The sequence below is a fragment of the Heloderma suspectum genome, chromosome 6 (genome assembly GCF_057233095.1).
Source record: "Heloderma suspectum isolate Gila_16-S chromosome 6, 16-S_ref, whole genome shotgun sequence".
Lineage (NCBI taxonomy): Eukaryota > Metazoa > Chordata > Lepidosauria > Squamata > Helodermatidae > Heloderma > Heloderma suspectum.
In genome coordinates this window covers 11,524,164-11,551,127 of record NC_139463.1, presented here as the reverse complement: position 1 = coordinate 11,551,127, position 26,964 = coordinate 11,524,164, and the positions used below count along the sequence as shown (strand labels likewise).

Genomic DNA, 26,964 nt, shown 5'->3' with positions numbered 1-26,964 from the left:
AGATTCAGAAGCAGAGTAGCAACTGGAACATCTGGGGAAATACTTATATATATACACCTTTTACTCTCCCTAATAACTCTTCTCTGTTTTGTCAGGTTTTTAATGTATTGTAAGCTGCCTTGAGAACCTTGGATAATAGGCATGGTAGAAATACCTCAATCAGCCCACCCCAACCTGATGCCCTCCAGATGTTTTGGACTACAACTCCATTGACTCCCATCACCATTGTCTATGCTGGTTGGGGCTGATGGGAGTTGCAGTCCAAAACATCTGGAGGACACCAAGTTGGGCAAGGCTGCTCTAAAGAACTAAGTAAATAAATATGCCAATGCGATGACACACACGGCTGTTCATGTTGGCCCTTCAGGCCATCACATATGTGCCTCTTTTCCAAAGGTGCACAGCCTACATGACTAGCTAGTTTGTAACATTTTAACGTCCAATCTATTTGGAAATAGAAAAAGTGTAGCTGCTTTCCATTGTGATCCTGCACAGAAGGTGGTGGGTTTGGGGTCCAAAATTATCTCAAGCCTTTGATCTCGTCACCAGGTTCATCCAAACCTTCACTATGCCGGCCTGGCTCTTTCTGTGGACCCCATACAGCAATTCCACCTCTGTGTCCTGCTGGGTATTATTGTCCTGAAGGGTCATCCATGTACAACACTCCTGAGCAGCTGTGAGTATACTCCACAGGTGATGGAAATTTCACACAACTATGGAAAATGCCTACTTTAGAACCACATTTATTCTGGGGGGATGCTGGGTGCCCCAGAAATATTGTGCATTTCATACATGGTATAAAAAGTACTGCTTATCAGAGTTTCAGAATCCCATACAGTTATCAGTGATGGGGTTGCCAAAATCAGCTTAGGCCTTGGGGCATCTCAATACGGCTATCTAACAATGCAATCCTATGCATGTTTATTCAGAGTTAAGTCCCACTGTATTCAATGGGCCAACGTTGCAACAGTCTTCATTCAAATTAACTATATTTAATGGGATGATGGATCAAAATAAGCCCACAGAATGAGCCTTGCTTCGCATCCATGGGACCATGTTTTTACACAACTTTTTCATCAACATACAACCAACCCAGGATCAGAAAATAAGAAGAGTCCTTCTTGAACACCCTCCCCAGTATTCATAACCAATATAGCACCTAGGTTAGCGGAGTGAATGGATAGGGCAGGGCACTATCACTGGCCCGGTTTGCATAATCACCGCAACCCACTGTGGCTTATTTAAGCCACGGTAGGTTGTGGCGCATGCCAATGGCCATTTTGAATATTCAAGTCATGACAGGCAATCAGTGTGGCTTATCATGACATCCGAACCCATTGAGGGTGGGTTGTTGATATGGTTAACAAACCACCCACAACCCATTGGCTGTTTTAGGGTTGTGGGTGGTTTGTTAACCATGCCAACAACCCACCCTCACTGGGGTCAGATGTCATGATAAGCCAAGATGACTTCCAGCCACAGCTTGAATATTCAAAATGGCCACTGGCACATGTTGGTGATAGTGTGAACTGGCCACTCAATCCATTTCATACCTGGGTTGCAGAGACCTTTCTTGCCTGACAGCTTTTGACACTTCCCAGCATATGAGATTTCAGATATGGATTAAGAGACAGCAATGTCAAAAGCATTCACATGCTGAGTCTGACGTTTTTGTATTCAAAATTTGAATTTCAAACTGAAAATTCACAACTGAACATCAGGTGGCAAAATATGGAGATGTTTGGAGAATTCTGAATATCCATCTCAGTTTTAGGCTGAGGCAATTCACACCATGACTGCAAGGCTGAGGGAGGAGATTTATCAAGGGCTTGTGAATGTAGCAATATTCTCACTGACCCTGCTCCTTTTACAGTAGGGATGTTGAACTTTTTTCAGCCTGAGGGCTGCATTCCATTTTGAGAAGTTCTCAGGAGGCCACATTTCAGTATATGGGACCAAAGGCAAAAAAAGCAAGGCTCAAAAAAACAAAAATACCAGCCTAAGAAGTAAGAACAGAAAGCAGAGGATAGGAATAAATGGTAAATTCTCCCAATGGAGGGAAGTAAATAGTGAGGTCCCACAGGGATCTGTATTGGAACCAATGTTTTTCAACCTGTTCATAAATAATCTGCAATTAGGAGTGAACAGTGAAGTGACCAGGTTTGCAGATAACACCAAATTATTTAGGGTGGTTAAAACAAAAAGGGATTGTGAAGAGCTCCAAAAAGATCTTTCCAAACTGGGAGAATAGGCATCTAAATGGCAAATGTGGTTCAGTGTAAGCAAGTGTAAAGTGATGCACGTTGGGGCAAAAAATCCCAACTCCAAGTATAGCCTGATGGGATCTGAGCTAGCAGTGACCGACCAGGAAAGAGATCTTGGGGTTGTGGTGGACAGCTCGATGAAAATGTCCACCCAGTGTGTGGCTGCTGTAAAAAAGGCAAACTCCATGTTAGGCATAATTGGAAAAGGAATTGAGAATAAAACTGCCAAGATCATACTGCCCCAAACAAATCTATGGTGCAGCCACACTTGGAATACTGTGTACAGTTCTGGATACCACACCTAAGAAAAGATATTGTCGAGAAGGAAAAAGTGCAGAGAAGGTCAATTAAAATGATCAAGGGGCTGGAGCATCTCCCCTATGAGGGAAGGAGGGGCTTTTCAACTTTTTAGAATGGGGGGAAACTGCACAAAAGCCAGGAAAACACCAAAAGATCAGTGGTCTGGTGAAAGCGTGTGAGGCCAAGGGAAGGGGCACAACCCCCTGGGGAACCTCGGAGGGCCAGATTGTGACCCCAGGCAGGACAGGTTTGGCCTCTGGGCTGGAGGTTCTGCACCCCTGACTGACCGCCTCTGTCTTTCAGGTGTGTCTATCCCCACTATTGTCCCCTTGGCAGTGCCCACCCGCTTTGGTGCCAAGCTGGTTATACAGCCTTGAACACCACAGGCCTCAGGGACTCCTTCGAGAAGAGCTGCAGAGCCTGTGAGGCAGGCACCTATGGCGGCAACTCTGTCTCCGACTCACCATGTCTGCCCTGCCCACCGGGATTCAGTTGTCCTGAAGGTGATTATTCCATGTAGAGCTGTGCTCACCCCTAACTCCAGATCTGCATTTTAAGATGCAAATCTAAGGTATGATAAGTGTTGCAACCAGGCTTACACTCAACAGAGTGATGCAGTCAATCCTGGCTCCCTAATGAGCTTACCTGTGTGATACCTGTCTTTACAAACACATATTTGTGACATTCTCCATAATGTATGAAATGGTCCTTGGTCCTCAGCTCAAAGAGTCTCTGAAATCTCTGTGCGTCATCCAACAACTCTGTGCAGCAGTGTGAACCTCTGAAGCATTCAGTGGGCTTTCAGATCCATCTACCCCTTGTTTCCCTTTAGAAAAACTAAATATGCATGACATGCCTTGCTCCGTTGTCATCATAGTTTGAATTAGAGCTGAGCGCAAATGGCCTCTCAGAATTCTCCACCTTATTAGTGGGAAGAGAAATTTGGAAGATATTTTCACTGAATTTCTCCAGGGGAAGGAGAAATTCTCAACAGTTTCTCCCAGGTAGGGCTCCCTCTTGGCAGGGCTTGTAGCACAGCTTCTTTCTTTTATTCCTAAGGGGCTTGGGGCTTTTTGTGCTGCAAGAATTGTGTTGGCAGGCTGCCCCCCATTTTGCATCCACCACAATGCAGGTGTGTGTGGGGGGCAGTGTTGTGTCCAGCTCCAGGAACGCGGTGGAGTTAATGCTTTGCCAGAATCTGTCCTCCAATTTCCAGAAAGTTTTCTTCCACAATGAAGGGGGCTTCCATTGTTCTGCCTCATTCTCAGGACAGTCTATAATTTATGTTGAATTTCTTTTGGTGGTGTTTTTGAGCTTACCTAATCATAGCCAGCCTCCCAGGCTCCCTGCACGTCCTGATTAGGGGTGCACGAAAGTCACTTACCTGGTCTCGCAGCTTGCTTCGCGGAGGGGGGGAGGCGCTTCGCTGCTCCCCCCGAAGTTCAGGCCGGGGGGGGGAGGCTTCCCTCCTCGCCCGGCTGAAATTCAGGCCAGGGGGGGAGGCTTCCCGCCTCGCCCGGCCGAAATTCAGGCCGGGGAGGAGGCGCCTCGCCTCACCCGGCCGCGAAATAAAAACTTTAAAACAAAACAAAACCCTCCCCCGTGATAGTGTTGCACAAAATGCTAGTTTCGCCCCCTGGAGGCTAGTCCAATTTGCCCCAAAGAGGAGAGTCAACTTCAGGCTGGGTCCAACTCGATTTTATTGTTTGCAAACAGTTCGACAAAGGAGCTCACGCTCAAAGCAGAGTCGACCCTGGGCAACCCCCACGTTACAGTTTTATCACCTCAGCTTGCATTCCTCAGCCAGCGTGTCACTTTGATTGGTTGCTAGCAGTTTGCTTGGCAACCTTATCTTAGGGTTACTGTCTGCTCATTCCAGGCATGCGCAGCTCTTACAATACTACGTGCTGCTTAAGACACATACAATGGCTTTTAGGTTACATTTTTACTACAATTCCCCCCTCAAAAGGCTTTTCTCAAATTTATACTCTCTTTGGTCCCGCGGTGGACTATGCACTTAAAGGCGCAAACTATTATCGCTGTGGCATTGACGGTTTTCTCTAAACAGCAAGTGAGGCCTAGGACGCCTTTGTTCTAGCTACTAGAATGCTGACAACAAAAACACTTTTTTTTGAACTTTTGGAACTCAGTTTTGTTCCGTTCATCAGGAACCCTTGAAACGAGAGTGCCCTCTTTCTGTAGAGCTACTTGAGTCCTTTCAGGGGTTCATTATTCCAACGGTGACCTTCAGGTGGGTCAGCTTCCGGTGTGACCCTCTCTGGTGCAGGTGATGCCTTTATTCAGTGTGATGAATCCACTTCTTTTCTTTGGCGACTTTCATAGCAATGGGAGTGGTAAGTAGGATCTGAAACAGACCCTTCTGCTTCTTGGTAGGTGGTTCATCTTTCTAGGACTGGATTAGCACCGAATCCCTGGGATTGAGATTATGCACTGGAGCATCTAAAGGCCAGGATTGGTGCGGTGTCGCAAACCTATGAAAACAAAACAGACTGCAAGGCAGTAACACAATCTTGAATCTTAAAACTCTTACTTCTAAATTTACATTTAAGCTGTCAGCCACTTATGGAACGTTTAAAGGGTGTCAATTTAATACTTCCCTTGGGGGTGCACCGTACTCGAGTCAAGGTGATTGGCAAGTCCTGTGGCCTTTCAACTTAATCTTTAAACAAATTCTAATGAGCATTGTCTTTAAGGTGCGGTTCATCTTCTCAACTTGACTTGTAGATTGAGGTTTCCAAGGGGGGTGTAGTTTCTAGTTAGTTTGTTATACCTGGGCCACTACTTGCTTCACTTGTCCAACAAAATGGGGCCCCTGATTTGATTCACTCTCTTTAGGTAACAAGAGCTTAGGGATTACTTTTTAACAGGATCTTGGCTACTGTCTGTGCGGTGCAGTCAATTGCTTTTATCATTACTAGCAGGTACCGATAGCCATGAGTCTGGGGCAACTCTGAAAAGTCAATTTGAAATCTCTGAAAAGGATAGTAAGCGCATGGGCGACTTATCATTTGAGCTGGGGGCTCAAACATCTTTGAATAAGACCGCGGGGAGCTCAGGGCACCTTGGGCAGGGTCTCCCAGTCTTCAAGCTCCTTCCGTGGGACTTGAATCAGGGAGAACAGGGGCTTTGGGCTTCACCTCGGAGCATACCATCATGACTTTACAATATTGAACTTTATATTCAACCTTTTCTCACCTTCAGTGGATTTTGGTTGGCACTCATCCAAATGCTGATAACCTCACTTTCCCTGAGGCAAATTTATCTCTTACTACTTGATTCAGACACCACCCGGGGACTCTTGCCCATGTGGTTCTTTGCCAGTAACACATTTACACATTTACACTTCTGTAACTAAGGGGGATTCTTTCCGCACCAATTCAACCAACCATCAGTATAGGCGAATTGATCCCATTGCCCATTATTCACCACATTTTTATATACAGCATTTACAAGATTTACACCAAAGGATCCTATGTCTGGCCAACTAATTCCAAATGCCGGCCATTCCAATTGACAGAGTGTAACCAGCTTGCCTTTCGACATCTTAGTACACGGAGTCTGACAAACCTCAGACGCTTGACTTTGCTAAAGTTCTTTAGCATGCATCCCAAGGGAGTGGCAGAGCTTTCTAAACAGGAGCTACCCGCCCCCATTGTGCCTACCTCTATTTGAAACCATACACGGAGACTGACAAACCTCCGACACTTACACGGAGTCTGACAAACCTCAGACGTTTACACAGAGTCTGACAAACCTCAGACACTCCGAAGGCAACTCAAACAGAAAGACAGAAGGGAAATCAAGTACTTACTCTGCCCAACACCCTAGTGCCATCTCTTCAGACCCGTTCAGCCTGGTTGACTCAATCAATGGAGTCCATGCCTTTAACCTCCTGGGTGTCCCGACCCCCGTTCTCTGGTGCCATGGCAGACCTCAAAGGCGGTCTGGCGTGCCCCACAGGCACCTTTGCCAGTTCTGTCGTTTGACCCCAGGGTGGTCCAAGGGACTCCTGACTGCTCGCCAATTTGTTGCACAAAATGCTAGTTTCACCCCCTGGAGGCTAGTCCAATTTGCCCCAAAGAGGAGAGTCAACTTCAGGCTGGGTCCAACTCGATTTTATTGTTTGCAAACAGTTCGACAAAGGAGCTCACGCTCAAAAGCAGAGTCGACCCTGGGCAACCCCCGCATTACAGTTTTATCACCTCAGCTTGCATTCCTCAGCCAGCGTGTCACTTTGATTGGTTGCTAGCAGTTTGCTTGGCAACCTTATCTTAGGGTTACTGTCTGCTCATTCCAGGCATGCGCAGCTCTTACAATACTACGTGCTGCTTAAGACACATACAATGGCTTTTAGGTTACATTTTTACTACAACAGGCTACGTGACGATTTACGTAGCCTATCACGGCTAGATCTGGAAAGTCAGCCATGATAGGCTATGTTAATCGTCACGTAGCCTATCACGGGTGACTTAAAAAAAAAAAGCGCGCGTACGCAAATGGCGGCCCCCATAGGGAGCCGCCATTCGCGTTCCTTATTTGGTCGCTGTAGTGTACGTAAATCTTTACGTAGACTACGGCGAAAATAAGGGCAACGCAAATAGCGTTGCCCTTATTTTCGCCATAGTCTACATAATCTTTACGTAGACTACAGCGACCAAATAAGGAAGGGGAATGGCGGCTCCCTATGGGGGCCGCCATTAGCCTTACGCACTTTTTTTTTTTTTTTTTAAGTCACCCGAAGAAATTCCTGGTTCTTCTGTGTACCCAAGAGGTCTTTGAAAAGGGTTTCTGTCAAATAGCAGGACAACCTGGCTAACCAGGCTGGAAAATCAGGGTCAAACCATTGGTCCAGCCAGCCCAGTACTGTCTCCTACTCCGACGGGCTGCAAAAGGGGTGGAGCTGAAAAGACAAGCATGTTTTAGCTTAAAGCTCTCACCACCGGTAACTAAGCCTCAGGAGAGGCATTTCAACTAGCGCTGTGCCAAAAATATCTCCCGCATGTTTTTCGACCCTTCTCATTCAATTTGATAGAAAAGAAATGGCTTTCAAAAAGAAATCAACAGAGGAGACATTTCGGAGAAATTCTCATGGGTTCAGTTTGGGCTTACCTTACTTGTGAGGTGGGTGAGGAGTGTGCATGAGTGTCCTGTCCGCCATCATACAGTAATCTCTGTGGCAGCCTGTAGCCTCCCTGTCTTCCCACACTTCAGTTAAAGCCGTCATGAGGAAGACATCATATGAGGCAATTCCTCCCATGGGGCTTTTTCAGTTCAGGAAGTGCAGGTGGCCTGGGAGCCTGCAGAGCAATGGGAAGATGTGTAACAGAGAGAGAAAAACACACACACAGCACCCTTGGTCACCTCACAGTGGTTAGATAAGCTCAAAAATACCACCGAAACAAATTCAAAATTTTGCCTCAGAAGAGTGGAAGTCTTAACACGGTTGATGCTGTCGCCACTTGCAGAAGCAGCACAATAAACCAAAAACCCTCAGGAAAAAGAAAGAAGCTGTGCTGCAGGCTGCAGCCCCTGCCAATAGTGAGCCCCATGTGTGAGAAACGTTTGGAGAATTTCTCCTCTCTTAGGAGAAATTTGGTGAAACTCTCTCCCCCCTCCCCATTTCTCTGCCTACAAAGAGGCTGGGGAATTTTGAGAGGCCATTTGTGTACAGCTCTAATTTCAGCCTTTCAGAATGCAGGAAAACTGAACGAAAGCCAGGAAACCACCCAGTGATTGATGGTCAGGAAAAGGGGGTGTGGCCATCTGCGGAATCCCAGAGATTGAATGGGGGTCCCAGGGGGGCTGAATTTGTGTAGAAGCAAATTCTACACAATGGTTAGCCCACCTCTAACCTCGGAGCCCAGTCTTGTCTGCCTGCCTCTGAGACCCATCGGGTTGGTGGGCATGAGGGAGAGGGCCTTTTGTGCAGTGGCCCCACATTTCTGGAATGCATTACAGACTAGGGATGTACGAAACTCTTACCTGGCTCCGCGCCGGGCAATCCACAGTGGGGGGGATGCGCTCCGTCTCTCCCCACGGAATCCTCCCCGGCCAGCTCCGCTCCGCGGCAACTCCGTAGAGCTGCCGGCCGGGGCCGCCCTCAGCCAGACATCCAGCTGCTGGGCTGCACAGGGACACAAATGGCGGCCCCCGTAGCCGCTGCCATTTGCGTCCATGTCTTTAGCCGTGACAGGCTACATAAATATATACGTAGCCTATCATGGCTAAAGACACAGACGCAAATGGCGGCAGCTACGGCGGCCGCCATTTGCATTCCTTCCGATTGATTGATTGATTGATTGCATTTATATCCCGCCTTTTTTCCTCTTGCAAGGAACCCAAGGCGGCTTACATTATCCTCCTCCTCTCTGTTTTATCCTCACAACAACAACCCTGTGAGGTGGGTTGGGCTGAGAGTTTGTGACTGGCCCAAAGTCACCCAGTGAGCTTCCATGGCCAAGTGGGGACTAGAATCTGGCTCTCCCGGCTCCCAGTCCATCACTCTCACCACTACACTACACTGGCTCTCTACACCATTTGAGCCCCTGTCTTTTGCCGTGATAGGCTACGTAAATATATACATAGCCTATCATGGCTAAAGACACAGGCGCAAATGGCAGTGGCTACGCCATTTGCGTCCCTGCCCTGAGCCATGATAGGCTACGTAGGTACTTACGTAGCCTATCACAGCTTGCCAGGGATGCAAATGACGGCCGGCGTAGTGGCCACCATTTGCAGCCACGGCCCGGCAGCAGCTGGAGCCGCCAGAGCTGCCACCGCCGCCACCGCCGCTGCCACCGGAGCCACCGCTGGAGCCGCAGCCAGGTAGGCTTCGTTTCGCAGGGCTTTCACGGGGTGATGGGGTGGGTTGCTCCATTCCGCCACGGATTCCGGGGGGCCGAATTCACTGGAATTCGGCCTTCCTGGGTTCTGTGGCGGAATTCTCTAACATCCCTATTACAGACTCATGTCTGTCAGGCCATATTGCTACCGGCTTCCAGGAAAGCCCTAAAGACCCATTTGTTCTTGTAGACTTTTTCTTGAGATGTATTTTATTGGGCTACTGATGGCTGGGCTGCAACTGTTTACTGGATTTTAGGTTTTCTCGGATGCGGTGTTTGTCACAGAGAAACACATGCTTTGCTCACAACATGGATGTTTGGAGGATGCGTAATTTACACAAAGAACAATTTCTTGTCTTCATAATGTGGAGCTCAGCTACTAGAGACATCTGACCCTCTGAAGGGTACCAGTTGGCCCCACAGTTACCAACTCAAAGACAGGAGAGGTGTGTGGAGGAAGTGTTGGCTGTGGAAATGTGACTTGCAGATGGTCCTCCTTGAGGCTGAATTGAGTGGTCCGGCCAACCATTCTCTACCTCTGCTACAACTTTTCTTCTCCTGCTGTGTTCGCTAATGCGGCATGGAAATTATAACAATGACAATCACACACACATACACACACACACACCCCTGTGTGCATTTCAACTGTCCAGACGTAAACTCGATGGGTTGTATCTGATGTTAATCTAACCTAAGTCCCATTCAATTCAGTGGGTCTACTCCAAGTAGGACTAACATTAGATACAACCCAATAACTACTAAGGTGAGATAGATGATAGATAAGATAGATAAGATAGATAGATAGATAGATAGATAGATAGATAGATGATAGATAGATAGATAGATAGATAGATAGATAGATAGATAGATGATAGATGTGTGTGTGCGCGCAGGGGGGTTGCTTTCAGAACCTCAGTAAGGATCTTCTAGATCTGAGAAATCCCCATTGTCCCTCTCCAGGCACTGCAAGTTACTTCCAACATCCCTGCCCCCAAGGGTATTACTGCCCTCCACTGACTGCTTCCCCAGTGCCCTGTCCCCCTGGTACTTATGGGAACAGCAGCCTTGCAAAGCAGCTGGAGGAATGCCACTCCTGCCCTGCTGGCTCTTTCAACCATCTCCTTGCTCAGACTGGATGTTTTCCTTGTGGGAGCTCCTCAACCTCCAAACCAGGTGAGTTTTGTGCCCTCTAACTGTGAGTCTTGATCTAGATTGGGGTGGGCAACTTGTGGCCCTCCAGATATTTTGTTCTACAATCCCCATCAGCCCTAGCCAGCATAGCCAATGGTAAGGGATGATGGCAGATATAGGCCAAAACATCCGAGAGGGTGTTGCCCACCCCTGATCTAGATGGATCCCTTAAAATTTCTCTCTTGAAAGGCTTATGCTAAAAGTACACCCCTGGCATTCTTCAGATTCTCTGTGATCATGGGCAAACTCACCTCAACACCCACTCAATCCCCCCTTCCCTAAATTTTGTGGCAAGTGCTTGGGGTAGGGGGGACCTTGAGGGTTTTCTGCAGAAGTTCCCCAAACCCCGTCCCCAACCAGGCCTTTCATACCCAAGCCAAAAAACTTTGAGAAGTGGGAGGGGTAACTGGGTCAGGGAGGAGTCAGCAGAAATATGAGTGACCTTTTCATCCTCTCCATAACTAGAAATGCTCCAGAGGATCATTTCTAGTTAAGGAAAGGCTGGCATTGCCTCTGCTGTCCCTGCCAAGCCTTCCGTTTGCTGATACCCACCCCCCTTTATCAAAGATAAGGGTTTTTTGCTTGGAAAGGGAGGGGAACCTGGCATGGAGGGATGGGGCAAATCCCAAGGCAGTCTTGAATTCAGAGAAGTTTGGCTCAAAACGGGGTGAGGATTTTTGAATGGCAGGGGAGGTTTGTATCGCACTCCCTAGAATTCTGATCTTGCCGCCATCACCGCTTCTTTTTTTAATCATGAAACTTTATTTTATTTTGAAATAAATTTAACAAAACAAAGGCCACAAACAGAAGAGCATGCCTAATAATAAATCAAAATGACTAAAACAACAAAGGAATTCACTAATTATAATTAATAACGTTTAGTCTAGAACTGATATGTTTATGGAACATCTACAGTAAAAAGGCCTAAATAGGAGCTCAATACCTAATGAAAGAGTAAAAAATAATTTTATACAGCATATCAATAAAAGACACTCCTTTGATATGTGTGTTGGAGGTGCGAATACATTCTCTAATACAGAGTCCGTGGCTTGGTTCTCTTGATTTGAGTAAGCCAGAGCTGTTTGCATGAGCATCCCATTTCTGAAGTGTGCCTGCGCTCAGCTTCAAGCTTGGAATGCTCATGAACATCGATGAGAACGGGTGGGTTGGTTGTGTGATCTTGCTTTTAGCTAAGTCATTGTGGAAGATTTCATTTTCCTGGTTGGACTCGATGGCCTTGTAGGCCCCTTCCAACCCTACTATTCTATATGATTCTATGATTTTGACGGCCTCCTCCACTTCTGAGTCATAACCTGCTGCTTTCTCAAGGTGCCACCAGCTGTACCTGCCATGGTCTGAATCGGGCTTTCCAGGAGTCTGATGGCTCTTGCATCTGCCAGGTGGGATACCTTTACTATGATGAAAGAGGAAAGAAAAGCTCAGACAGCAACAGCGACCAGGACTGCCAGCCCCAGGTGATGCACTGAGGCTGTTGCTGCTCTGCCAAGCAGGAGCTTGGGGTGGGGTGGCTTGGGACATTCATGTGTTGCTTCCTAATGACACCTCCTCATGAAAGCTATAGCCATTATCATTTGCCCTTTTTGTCTTGTACAGGTGGAGGAGCGCTGTGCTCCTGGGGAGATCCGCCTAGCATCCACCCGCAAGTGTGTGATCCCCGAGCAGTATAACTGCTCTCGGGTCTGTGAACCGGTGAATGGAGAACTCCACGCTGAACTTGGCATGTAAGCCATGGCGATGGTGTAAATTTTGAAGTGCAGGCACTCAGCATGACAGTCCCCATAGCCACGCCCCTGAGGAGAATCCCCAAATTCAGGCAGCTGTGTGGGTCTCTATCCACAAACCCATTCTATCCATGTTCATCTCCACCAGCAGCAGGTCTTTTGTAAAGTGAATGTGTCCTAATCACCCATTCACGACGGAGCTGCCCCCAAATGCTTTGCATTGCAAGAGGGAACAACATATTGTTCCTGGGAAATGCATTTGCCCCCCCCCCCCAGCTATGGTGAGGATGGCAGCTAAGCTCAGAGGGAGCAGGGAATTCTGAGTGGGGTGGCAGATGATAATACAGGAGTCCCTGCTGATAAAGAAGTACCAGTGCTTCATCTCCGAGCCCTGGCTTCACTAGTAGGGATGGTGGAGAATTCCACCACAGACTCCAATGAGGCCAGATTTGTGGCTGTAAAACTGGTAGATTAATCTAAATGGAGCCGTAAATGGCTGCATTTAGGCTAATCTACCAGCTTTATGGCTGCAAATGGCGCCCACTTATACAGAGATACGGCACGGCAATGGCTGCTGGCCGCCTGTATTGACGAAATTTGCCAGCGATGCAGACCTGGCGGCCAGGTCCGTGGGGTCAACACAGAGTGGAGCCGGCCTGGACGGATTCCGGGGGGAGGGACAGATCGTCTCCCCCCGCGGGTGGATTCCCCTGCGGAACGACAGATAGGGAATCCACCCATCCCTATTCACTACGTCACTGCATGCAGCCATCCTCTTTCCAGGAAAGCATTTCCAGGCATTGGGGAGGCAGGGTCTTTCCCCAAGCAACCAGGAGCTTCCATCTCAACAGGCTCTGACACATTTCTTAACATTAGTGGTGACATTTTTAGATATCCTCATGAAGGTGAACAGAAGCCCCGTTCACACGATCAGCAGGGGTAACCATGCAGTATGGGTTGTTTCCCCTTTCCCACCCAGCATTTGCTTAATTACCTGTGCCGCATTGGAGGTCGCCATGTCATCCGAACCCAGCTCATGGTGTGGTGGGGATGGCTTCTAACCCACCTTGCAACTCATGGCTTGTAATAGAGGCTGTGGGGAGGGCTAGAAGTAGGGGTGTATGGACCCCACCTACCTGGGTCTTCTGGGGGGTCTGCGGGGGGGGAGGCAATCAGGTCCTCCCCCCCCGGGAATCCTCCCCAGCCGCTGCTGGACTTCCGGCCGCAGCTGGTTTGCGGACACAAATGGTGTCCGGCATAGCGGACGCCATTTGCGTGCCTCCCTTTGGCAGTGATAGGCTACGTAAATCTTTATGTAGCCTATCATGGCCAAAGGGAGGCACGCAAGTGGCATCCACTACACCATTGCATGCCTCCCTTGGCCGTGATAGGCTACATAAAGATTTGCATAGCTTATCACAGCAAAAAGGGAAGGATGCAAATGGCGTCCACTATGCTGGACACCATTTTGCGTCCACACGGGGCAGCGGATGGACCCGGCCGGAGCCGGCGGTGCCAGCCTGCCAGGTAGGATCCAGCCAGGTCGGACTTCGTGGGGTGGTGGGGTGGGGTAGTCCATTCCGCCATGGACCCGGGGGGGGGCAGATTCTAAGAATCCAGCCTCATTAGAGTCCGTGGCGGAATTCTCCGCCATCCCTAGTTAGAAGCCACCCCCACCATGCCACGTGCTGGGTTCAGGTGACAGTCCAAGCTGTAATGTAGTACAGGTAATTAAAGAAATGCCAGGGACATAAGCAGCACTAGCGGGGATGGGGGAAATGACCCATTCTGCGCTGTTTCCCCTGTGATCATCCAGACCCAACCATTGACTACCGAAGCACGCTCTGCCCCATTGCTAGCAACATCTGCAGAGGGGGCAATAGTAAAAAAATGAAACAGGGGAGTGCCTTCATATACTGACCCATTCACACATTACATTTCTAGATGTACATTTACACCTTACACACACACACACATCCCCACACACACACACGTGCCTTTGGAAAGAGATGCACTTATATAGCTGTATAGCTCATAATATAGCTCATATATAGCTCATCAGAGAGCCAGGATTGGCTGCCGCTCCCTCCTGAGTATGCCCTCCATGGCAGACCTATGTTTGCTTCCACCGCATGTGTGGAATGGCCCTACATTTCAGTCACAATGAAGCTTCATGTCCAGCCTCCATGTCACACCCAGCAGCAATGTGTTTCCTGGTTCTGCCCCCAGCAGCTACTGACACCTCACTCATCAAAGTAATCTTTTCAAGTCTAGTATCCCCAGAGCAGAAAGGCCCTTTTTTGCTCCCTGAACCCCAGGTGTCATTGTGAGCAGTACATCTCTGCCGAAGAGGTCTGTGATCGGCTGTGCTTGTTGAGATCCCCACAGCTTTCCCTGAGATTCGGTGCAGAGAGGGAGCTCATTCTGAGTGCTGAGGGGGCTGAGGAAAAAGTGAGTAGATATGCTCGGGCTGGGAGGTGGGGCAGTGACTTTGCATTCTGGTGGATGAGGCTAGACCCCAGAGTCTCTCTATGGCAGGGCTATGTAAACTTTTGGACCTGTGGGCACATTTAGGAATTTGAGAAGCTGTGCTGGGCACCACCACAAAATGGATGCCATGGGTGGGCATGGCTAGTCACAAAGGAGAAGTAACCTGCCCAGAGGCATTCAGCTAGAGGCTCCCACTTCACTTTGAAGCAATCCCAGCAGTCAGTAAGAAAATCTAAACGTATTTTTAAAAATAAAAATTGGGAGGAGTAGGGTGTCCCAATGGGCACTAAGAAAGGTGTCTGGGGGCATATTGGTGCCCATAGGCACCACGTCATCTACCCTTCCTCAGCAACATGGGTTTTAAAGGCCTTGATCAGTGTGGCGCTATGGCTCAGGTTAGTTTTTGAGGGCCAAGCTGGACTTTCAGAAAAAGGTCTGGCTCAAAGAATCTTTGTTTAAAACTTTTTTTAAAAAAAGTGGGGAAAGGATGTGCAATGGGTCAGCGGTAAAATAGCTGGCAGAGGGAGGGCAATGGGGAAGCAGCTAGAAGGGGAAAGATGTAGCTCCCCTCTCCTCACCTGCCTCATCTCCCCTCCAAATCTCACCCTTCCCCTGTTAATTTAGAGAGCTTTGCTAGAGACTTGCATTCTCAGTTCTTTGGTCAGATGTCTACTTTAGCCCTTGAACACGGGGCCCAGCTTCAAATCCCTGCTCAGTCATTAAAGTTCAACAGTGACCCTGTGCAAGTTACTATCACTCAGCAGGTGGGAGAAGGCTGTGTTTTTTAATTGGTGTGTTATGCAGAAGTTTGTTACTTGAGTAACACTGGGTAATGATGCTTTCAACATGTGCCTCTCTCTATGTGGTGGGGAGCACCATGCAGAGAGCAAAACAGTGGCCATATCTGAGACATTTTGAGAAGCAGGGAAAGCAATGCCTGGTGATTTGTGTTTATTCCTGGCATAAGAATGTAGGAAGTGCCGTCCCGGATCAGACCAAGGGTTCATCTCATCCTTCATTTTGTCCACACAGTGGCCAACCAGTTTCCATGGGAGACACACAAGCAGGGCATGAGTGCAACAGCACCCCCTGTGCACCCACCCACCCATGTTCCCCAGCAACTGGTGCACATAGACATACTTCCTCTGACACTGGAGGTAGCACATAGCCATCAGGCCTAGTGGCCATTGATAGCCTTCTCCTTCAGGAATTTGTTCTAAAGCCATCCAAATTGGTGGCCATCACTACATCCTGTGGTAGCGAAATCCATAGTTTAATTATGTGCTATGTGAAGAAGGACTTCCTTTTATCTGTCCTGAATCTCCCACTGCTCAGTTTCATGGGATGACCCCACTGGGTTCTAGTATTATGAGAGAGGGAGAAAAATGTCTCCCTATCCACATTCTCAACACCATGCATCGTTTTGTACACCTCTACTTCCAAATCAGCTTGGGAGGACACTACAGTGGTCACATCACCAGTAATCATTCTGGCTGTGCTGTGCTCACAGGAGATACCGGACATCCTGGGACCAGATGAACATATACAGAAAAGCCAGCGGGTCCATTTGGCTCTCTTTGGCTCCAGAGGAGTTTTTGGCTTCCTTCTTTCCAGCCTGGACATGCTAGACGCTTTCCTGTCAGGTAAAGTGTGGGATTTACCCTAAAAGAAGCCCCACAGGACAGATCCCCAGGGAAATGAATGCTTTTGCTCCTTAACTTTGGAACAAATTCCAAGACATAACTTCCTGGTGAAATTGGCCCTCTCTGTTTTGTATTTATTGTATTTATTGAAGCTGCTCTGCTTTTTTGGTCATCAAGGCTCTCAAAATAGCTTTGCATTCTCATTTTTCATGGTTCATTGGAATGTTTTCTGCTTGTTGTCATAAGGTAGCCTTTATTTTTAACAACTATTCTTTCACCAAGAAGCTCACCTGCCCTTAGATCATAATAAGCACCCTTTATGTGAGTACATTAGAACTCCTTTTGGCATCTTTGGACAGATGCCACCATTCCATTACATCTGACCACTGAAGTTTTGCATCCCCAACCTATGTCTTTTTTAAGCACTCTGCATGTAACACACAGTAATATCGGTATGAGATAGGACTTCCGCAGAAAACCAACAGGTTGACACCCATTTGGATGTATGACACACTTATATCTGGTTGACACGTGTGTAATGACAACAGTGCCAAGTGGTGGCTTGTAGGTGTGAAGGAGCAAACCCAGATCAAACTTCACTGAGGGAACTTTCATGTCTCTCCAAAGGTGATGCTTTTCAATGGACCCAGTCTGCACATTCAGCCTGTGTGTCAGAAGCAAAGTGCTATATGCATGTGTCAACCAGTCATTAAGGTGATTCCCCCCACACCACCCCAGCATCGGTTGCAGCCTAGCATGGCCAGGAAACGTTCCCATCTATGAAAGAAATTGTGGTCAAGCACCTCCCCCTGCACCACCACCCCCTTTCCTTGATTCTGACTATGGGCATCTCTACACCAATCTAAAATCCTGCATTTAAAATGGGGCTTTCTGCTTCCATTTTAAATGCAGGATCACAAGAACTCCCGTTTTCACGTGCTTCCTTTCCCCCCTACCCTTTCCCCCTCCTTCTCCCCATATCTGAGGCTTCCATTATCTTTCATTGATCTCGCTCCTCTTCTTGCCACTTTTCCTTTTAATGGAGGGAACTCAAGCAGAACGTTATCTGCAATCTATTTAAAAACAGAACAAAGGGTATTTAGTGCAGGAGATGCCCTGGAGGGACACGGCATCATGTAAAGAGCCTGCAAACTTCTGTGGAGGATCAATCTCAATCGCAGGATAAAAGCTCCGTGTGAGGAAAGACTCTGTCTCTCTTATTTTCATCGTCTTTTCTGCTCCAGGAGATCTGGGGATGCTTTCTCAAGGGCAAAGACATCGGCGAGATGAAGAGGGTGCTTCATATCAACAAACTTCTCCCTTACCCACAATCCCAAACCCCGTCGCATGTCTGGCAGTGGGAGACGCTATCCTTTTCCAACTGAGCATCAATCCTTACGGTGAGTATCTGCAACTGTACTCAGTTGCCACCTGAAATGGAGTATGATAAATTCACAAAAGAAAGCAATAGCAAAACTGTTAGCCCAGTATTGTTAAGGGAGGTATCATTAGCCTTGAGATATTCCTAAATGTTGGTTCACTATTAGGGTGTGTACAAGCATACCTCCCTACAGGTGTCCCCACAGATCTCCCACACATCTCCCCACAGATGTCACTGTGGATTTTTCTTCCAACTGAGTAGGGATGTACAAAAGTTACTTACCTTTTCAACGGGGTGATTCGCAGTGGGGGAGAAGCGCTCTGCACCGCCCCCCGAAATCCTAATCTGGCCAGCTCCGCTCCGCGGCAACTCCACGGAGCTGCCGGCCGGGGCCGCCCACAGCCGGACACCCGGCCACTGGGCAGCCTCCACAGGGACGCAAATGGCAGCCGCCGTAGCCACCACTATTTGCATCCCTGTATTTTGCCATTCTAGGCTACATAAATATTTACGTAGCCTATATATTTACGTGGGCAAAAAAACCCACAAAAAAACAGCGAACGCAAATGGCGGCGACTATGGCGGCTACCATTTGCATTCCCTTTTTTTTCCGCTGCGATAGGCTATGTATTTACATAGCCTATTACGGCAAAACAGAGGGGCGCAAATGGCAGCCACTACATCATTTGCACCCCTCTATTTTGCCGTGATAGGCTACATAAATATTTACGTAGCCTATCACGGCGGAAAAAAAGGGAATACAAATGGCGGCTGCCGTAGCCGCTGCCATTTGCGTTCCCTTAGTTTTGCCGTGATAGGCTACGTAAATACTTATGTAGCCTATCACAGCTTCCACAGGGACACAAATGGTGTCCATGCATTAGGCGTGATAGGCTACGTTAAGTATTTATGTAGCCTATCACGGCTATATGGAAGAAGCGAATGGCAGCCACAGATGCCATTCGCAATGCAGCGCGGACGGCAGCAGGTAGGTGCTCCGTTCCAGGCCCATTACTTGGGGTGGGGGGGCAGGGGGCAGGGGGGGCTTCATTCCGCCATGGATTTCGGGGGGCCGAATGCACTGGCATTCAGCCTCACCAAGATCCATGGCGGAATTCTCTGACATCCCTACAACTATGTGAATTCAGTTCTTTCCACCATCACCACTCCTCTACTGACACATATACTTGGCTTTGAATCCAGCATGACTAGCCCATGCCTCTTCACCATAATTCAGGCAGGGGGTTGTTGTTTTTTCCAAAACAGACACCCAGCATGTTTAGCTGGATAAACCCTTATTTGTTGACTCTCTTTAAAGCCAAACATTCCTTTAAAAAGATACATAAAACCTTGAAATTTTGCACTAGGCAAAGGCTAAGAGCTGCTTTATGATTATCACAAGGGTCAAGCCAATCAGCACACTGTACAGCTGGCTGGGGGCGGGGGGAGAGGTTGCTTTGTGACAATTACAAAGGCCAGCCAATCAACACTTTGCACATCTGGATGAAGAGGGAGCTGTAGGTGGCTTTCTGATGATGATCACAAAGGCCAGCCAAGTGGGGACTCTGCACAGCTGGGTAGGGAGAAAAAGTGAGGTTGCTTTATGGCTATGAGTCTGCCTAGCTAGCTTTTGTTGGAGAAAGGAAGTCCTAGTTTCTCCTGAACTCACTTCTCTTAGGAAGGTTGTCCATCTGGCCAAAAAGGAGTGGCATGGACCCACAGAAATGCATGTCTATGTTGTTTGGATAGAGTTGACTTTGTTCCCATTCTTTCCAGACCGGGTTTCCAGCCACTACCCTGTATATCAGAAGCAGCATCTCTACAATAGCAATCCCCACTGGGATTTTGGTGCATTCAGAAGACTGGACCACCTCATTCGAGAGACTCATCTCAGCATCTCCAGGTATCCTCTGATGCTGCTGTGGCAATGCCACTCCCTTCTCTGAAATCTTCAATGGAGGCCCTGCTCAGACTCCCATCTTAGTTTTTCTGACCTTTGATCAAAGGGAAAGTGTAGCAGAGCCTTCTCAATCACTTGGGGTCTTCCTTACAGAATGTTTTCCCCAGCGATGTCTAGCAGACTAGCTTACTCCTTAGTTTTTAGCAGGCGGGGTGGTGGTGTCTTTTTATTCTGGTCCAGGGTGCTTAATGTTTAATTGCTGTTGTGTCCTGATTTGGCGAGGGGGGAGGTCTTCTTCATTTTTTGTGGGGGCTTTCTATTTGAGATTTTTTAAAAGATGCTGCTGCTAGGCACTCTGTGAGCACCACCATAACACGTGATGGATTCTGCATTCCAACATAAATAAGTATGTGGATAAACACTGCTGCTGTGACTGCGTTGTAAGGTTCCAAGAATCACTCATGTCTGCAACCTGGCAAACCCCCTTAGAAGATTCCGCACTTGGAGAAGAGAAAGTGCTGCTTGGTTTGTAAGTGCTCATGAAGGCAGCACATTGTAACAGAACATAAAGATTGCTGGCGTATTCCAGACCTTTTGCCAGAACAACTGAATATCATCTTGAACGGTACCTGTGACAGATAAAGGGAGGGGAGGGGAGCATAAAGAAAAAGGAAAACATTGGATGGGTATTTTCACATATAACATAATAATTCCTGTATTTCTGAAGTATAAAACTTACATTATGTGCCTTTGGTTTTAAAATGCCTCTTCTAGTTTCTGTTTCATGTTCAACATATAGCACATAAAGGGCACCTTTAGACTACAACCTTATGCACCAGATGTGGTCACCTTGTGGTTATGCAGATGTTGTTGGATTGTAACTCCCATGATCCTTCACCATTGGCTATGCTGGCTAGAGCTGATGGGATTTGCAGTCCAACAACCTCTGGAGGGCCACAAGTTGACCACCCCTGCTACAGGCACTTACCTGAGAGTAACCCAATTGAACTTAGTGGGGCTTACTTCTGAATATTATTTGTTTGTTTGTTACATTTATTACATTTCTGTATCACCCAGTAGCCAAAGTTCTCTGGGTGGTTTACAAAGAATAGACTTATACAGGATTGCTCTGTTAGCATTGTGGGTGAAAATGCGACATGTCTCCAGTTCTCTTTTCTCAGACTCTTCAAAGGGATCACTAAAAACTTCCCTTTTCTTTGGGAGCATGGAATAAAGGTACTAAAACAACAACAACCCCCCAAGGGGGCCCTTGGAAGGGGGTTGAAAGACAGGGTTGATTTTTTTTCTTACATAAATAAATTTCCCCCCTCCACTGATGGGGAAAGTAAATCTCATAAAGATATTCATGTTTGTAGTATCATGATGAAGCATCCACCAATTAAGCTACTCAACACCCTGTCTAGACAAACAGCACATCATGTCATGAAACTGTTTCTCCTGAACTGTACTATTTTAGACTGTGTGAGGGTAACTGTATGTTCCTGCATGAGAGAGGAATTCAGCAAAATCAGGAAACTCGTGTAATGCCTATTCCTATGACATTACAGAGCGCAGGACAGATGAAGAGAGGTTAGTAGAATATTGGGTAAAGAGTGAGAGGAGGAAAAGTCCTTTGGTGACAGTTGGAGGAAGGAAAGATGTTATGACAGACCAGTGGCAGGACAGTGGGGAGAAGAGAAGAGAAGAGAAGAGAAGAGAAGAGAAGAGAAGAGAAGAGAGCATGTAGACAGGACATCCGAAAGCAGGGGAAATGTGGTTATGAAGCAACACAACTGACAGACTGAAAGGTACTGCAAAGGAGCCAGCAACAGGTAACTTGACACTGTTGACATGTTATCCAACAGTGGTTTGGGTCGTTTGTGGGTTTCTTTCAGTTGGGGGTGGGGGGTGGGGTTGGAGGCAGTCATTCATTGTTAACATTGTTAACTGATTGGTTGTGTTAATTGATTTCATCTGTAAGATAAATAAATATTTCACCTATCTTCATCCATAGTTGACAACTGTGTGTGTTAGACAAGCTTACTGGGGAGAAGGCTAGACCAGAACAGTTCTTCATCTCTATGTGTGTGCATGCATGTGCAGGTGTACACACAGATATCTCTGTGGGGGAGCATTTGATGCCATCTACACCTGCAGTCTGAAGTGGTACAGTCAAGTAAACAGTTTTGTCACATTTGCCTAGACTGGGCCATACATTTGTTGACATCTGGAGAAGCAAGCTGGCTTCAGTACCTGTGTCAATTGCAATATGGATTCCTTTGCAAATACTTCATGCATCCTTCTCATCCCTCTAATCTGCCCCTCTTTTTTGGAGCTAGCACATGGTTGATCTCCTTTTCTACATTCTCCTCTCCTACCTTAATCCATTGACCTTACAAAGTCTTGCCTATTCCACATTCCAGTTTCTCAACACTCAGAAAACCAGTAAGACCTCGCCAAATATGAAATGCATTTCACAAGGAAGAAAGAATGCCTAAGGAGTAAGAGTCTCCATCTTCTTAGCTCCTTCTCTGAAAGACTAAACCAGAGATTATAGGAGCAATAATGGGGGTGGGGGAATCAAAGCATAAACCCAAACTTGTTTCCATGCCCTCAGATTCTACTCTGATTAATATAGTGTCTGCCTGAAGATGTTTCTTCCACCTTAAGACCTTTAGCTTCCCGTCATGTTAAATACTGATGGAATACAGTCATGCAAATTGCTTTAATTAAAACTGTGCACTTCTCCCCTCCTCAGGTTCACCCATGTTTTCCTACAGCCTGGGACATATGTTTTCCGGGATAATGCCCTTGAAGACCGGATGCTAATTGTGGTGGTGAATGAGGAGAGTGTGGGCTGTGATTCCCTCACGGCTTCCTTCCAGCCCTCATCTCCTTACCAGCTGGCTCAGCATGGAGTCCTGAAGCACCAGGTGCTGAATGTAGCCCCGGACTGGGCAGCTATCGCAGGTACCATGGCAACACTTCTGGCCACTGGGGATGGAACTGAACCCTATTGGAGAATGGGGAATGAGAAACTTTCAGTCTATTGTATTTTATGTTAACATTTTTGCTCTTAAAATAACAAGGAGTCATGTGTAGGGATGGATGGACTCACCTGCGCTCCTTTAAGCCTCTAATGTTGCAGAGATGGCCTAGTACAGCTGCCATTGAGCACATTAAATGTATGGAAATTACAGATCCCCCATCTTGCGTAAAAACGGCGGTGTGCATTGAGGAGTGGGAGATGCAGGGCATTCCCAGGCCACGCAGCACTCAATGAAGGTGCATGTGAGTACCCCGCGACTCACCGAGCAGGGTCCAGGGGGCCAAGCACAGGGGCGTCCACCAGACTCTCAGACCCAGTCGAGCACTTGCAACATCCCTAGTGGTGTGGCACTTGAAAGACTAACAAATCAGCAGCACTGCCATCTCTCCAATCTAACCATCCATTAGTCATGTACAGGATGCTGCATGATTGCCTTTGAATTGGGACTACCCTGCAAAATGCAACAGAAACACGCATTCACTGATTTCCCAGAGATGCTCCAAGAGACTCCACACCCCAATGACTTTCTTGGATGCTTCAAAAACATCAGTGGACTCTGCCTCTCCAGCCAAAAGAAAACAACTGGGCAGGAATTATTGAGTTCTTCTTCCCATATTAGCACCCACATTAGCACACGTCTGCTAGGCTCCCTGCTCATGCTTATAAATAACAACTGCCCATCTGGCAGATTTTTCCAGATCCAGAGCAATCTGAATCTTTGCAGCATCCAATATGGGAAAGCAGAAGCTAAAGGAGGAAGTGAGAGTTGTGACCAGATATTTATTGCTATATTAATTTACTTAATTGCACCAGTTAATCCACCTCTTTGTTCCGCACAAGTAGAGGAACAAGTTGGGGAAGGGCTGTAGAATAGTGGTAGAGCAGCTGCTTTGCATGCAGTTGCTTTGCATCCTTAATCTCAGGTAGGGCTGGGAAAGATCTCTTTCCCTGGAAAGCCACTGGGAAGCTGCTGTCAGTCAGGCTCAAGCTGGGTGATTCAGCGTAAGGCAGCTTCCTATGTTCCCATGACAGAGTCTCTAGACTTCCAGCCTACGTTTGTTTCCTGGAGCAACTCCCCTGCCCCCGTCAACAATTCCTGGCTGTAGATCAGTTAGAGGTGGAAGTAGAAATGCTACTACACCAAACCTTGCCTCAAGAATGCAAGTGATAGGTGGCTTTGTTTTTTGGCACCAGACACCATAGTTTCCAGGATATACTGGTGTCAAAAGAAACAACATATCTGGTCAGGTGTCCTGTGTTACAGAGGACAGTCCTCTATTTGAAGGGCTGCCAGAGGATGGTGCTCTGTTTGAAGGTGTCCTCTGTTTGAAAAGCCGTCCTCCCCAGTTCCAGTTTCAAGATAAAGAACCATCAGAACTGTTGCCCATCAATGGTTCGCACCTGGACAGCAGTCCAAACAGACAGGCACACAGGCACCCTACGTTTCTAATTTTCCATCTATACATATAAATTAGCATATGCAAATCTTATACAAATCACTGTCCTCTTATCCCCTTTTCTGGGAGATGTGTTTCCTCTTTTGGGGTGATTCATAAGTGGCCACCCTACATAAAGGGTTCTTTTTGGTCTGGATGCTAAAACAGCACTAAGCATGGTATGATTTCAGGAAGTGCATTTAGTGAAAGGGTTCTGGGAGTGACTGATCAGCATTCAAGGCAGCTTACATGCATAATTAAAATGGATTAAAACAATAAAGCATTGGGCAGAGTGGAGGTGTGAATATGTGAACCATTTTTGATGCAACCTGGGAAAAATGGAGCAGGAGAGAGCGATGCCAATAAGTACTCCGATTGTGAATTGTGGTGTGCTGTTTCCCTTCCTTTCATCACTGCTGCTTTTCTCCTGCCCTTTCAGCTGTGCTTTTTGTCCTGGGCTTCCTCACCATGGTGCTGATAGCCCTGGTTGTTCTACTGAGGCATCCTAGCTCCACTCCGAGCCCCATGAAGAGCTGGAAGCCACGGTGGAGGAGCCTGGGGGAGCCACGTGTCCCGCCTGAGTACATGCTCATTAAAGAGAGGTAAGGGCCAGGACCCTGCTCAGCAAGGTGCTGAGCAGTGGCCAATTTCACCAACAGTTTTTCAGCTAAGGTTGCCGGGATAGTGCAGGAAAAAGGGTTATGGTTCTTCCAGTAGCTGAGCAGAAAAGAATTGAAGGTGCAATCCTATGCATTTTTAGACAGAAAAACCTCTTACAACTCCCAGCATGCCCCAGTCAGCCATGCTGACTGGGGTATGCTGGGAGTTTTAGGACATTTTTTTCTGTCTAAAGATGCATAGGATTGCACCCTTAGTCAACAAAGAGTTGTATGAGTCAATGGGAGTTGTAGGATGTTTTTTTCTAAGCATGCATAGGATTGCACCCTTAGTCAACGAAGCTTCTCCCAGCCCACCAGAACCCCTGGGGACCAGCGGATAGAAAGCTGGACTTAAACCTTCATTGTCTGGGTTCTTATCTGTGCTCTTGGGCATGTCATATTCTCTCTGCCTCAAGTCCTCACTTCTACAGCGGGAATCCTAGTGATCCATCGCAATCCTGCAAGGATGAATCACAAATAAAACAAAACGTGAAAACCGGAGGATAATTGAATGTCAGTTTGTGTGTTAGTTTGGGAAGTGTGGTTATTAAAATGAGAACCATATCTATGAATCCTTAAGCATAAGTGCTACAGATGGGAGAACCAGGGATGCTGAGCTCACTGAAATTTTCCAAGCTTTACTTCAAAGTTCAGTTCAGCTCACTCCAGCTCTCATTTGTGACCTGTTTTTTTGGTTCATTCAAATGGGGAAAGTTGCACGTTTCGAGGAAGTTGCACATTTCGAGAAAGATGCACTTTTTCAAATACATATTTTGCAAATGCAAGTTTGGGAATTTGTGAACATTTTCGGAGAACATGCACTCATATTTGGGTTTGTGAATGGGGCATTTTCAAGTGATTTGCAAACTGAAACAAAATTCTCATACATCCCTAATAGGCACCTACATCTTGATTTCTATGCATGCACCACAGCTCATACTTTATGTGTGCACACCTAATGCTTCCCAGTGCCTGCCTTCAAGGCTGTAATAGCTGCATGGCAGTGAGATGCTCAGCAGGGGCTGCTTTCCCCATCACTGTGATGGGAAAAGAAGCCATGAATGCTTCTCTACTCTGCTATGTAATGCTACACCGAAGGCTGTCTTTGGATCAGGAGTCTGCAACTATGTACAGATCCTTGCCAAGTCCATCCAAGAGGACAGTGCCCATTACAGTGCCACACAAGAGAACCCATTTTGCCAGTCTTGCCAGGATCCTTGTCAAAATCTATGGGAGGATGGAATCATACAGTTTAAATCTGAACTTGTACCTGTGCACGACCCCAGCCCTTCCTTAATACAAATAGAGAAGCACAAAGGATAAGAGGACAAATACAATGAAGGACATAACCCTCGGTGCACAGTGTAGATTAGACATACTCAGGGAGGAGAGGTATGTGAAGGACAATAGCTATGATAGCAAGAATCTATGGAGCCTCCGTGTTCAGAGGCCGTGTATCTCTGAATACCAGTTGCCTAAAAGCAACAGCAGGGCAGGGCTATAGCTTTCATGCCATGCATGTGAGCTTCCTGGGGACATCTGGTTGGACTTTATGGCTAGATCTACACTACTGCTTTATAGTGGTATTGAAGTGCACCGATAACTGTTGGGGCACATTGCACACTTGATATACCACTATCAAAGTGTTATTTCCTATTTTTATTCTCCATTATCCAAAATATCGCAACAAATGTCATTGTGTGTCCTACGACAGGGGTCCCCAACCCCCGGGCTGCGGACTGGTACCAGTCCATGGCCTGTTAGGGACCGGGCTGCAGTAGGGGTGTGGGAACCCCCCTTACCTTGGGTCCGCGGGGGGGGAGGCGATCTGTCCCTCCCCCCCGCCCCGGAATCCTCTCTGGCCCTGGCTGACTCTGCTCCGCGGTGAGCCCCTTGGAGCTGCCAGCCGGCTCCAGCCCTGTTCTTTGCATTAATATCCTATTACTGCAAAGAACAGGGACATAATTGGTGTCCACTACGTTGACACCATTTGCGTCCCAGCAGCCAGAAGTCCGCCCGCAGCCGGAGCCTGTTCTTTGCAGTAAT

The 26,964-nt window shown here is 47.4% G+C and overlaps 1 protein-coding gene across 1 annotated transcript in view; it reads left to right on the top strand.

The window, feature by feature from the left end:
• Window positions 1-26,964, top strand: part of LOC146340470 (uncharacterized) — a 191,822-nt gene that overhangs the window by 147,317 nt on the left and 17,541 nt on the right. Inside the window, 11 exon segments of the mRNA XM_084807236.1 lie at window positions 550-676; window positions 2,868-3,067; window positions 10,388-10,600; window positions 11,948-12,093; window positions 12,233-12,360; window positions 14,679-14,811; window positions 16,361-16,493; window positions 17,738-17,893; window positions 19,651-19,777; window positions 22,533-22,744; window positions 24,699-24,861. Of these exon segments, the coding sequence (XP_084663362.1) occupies window positions 550-676; window positions 2,868-3,067; window positions 10,388-10,600; window positions 11,948-12,093; window positions 12,233-12,360; window positions 14,679-14,811; window positions 16,361-16,493; window positions 17,738-17,893; window positions 19,651-19,777; window positions 22,533-22,744; window positions 24,699-24,861 (1,738 nt within the window).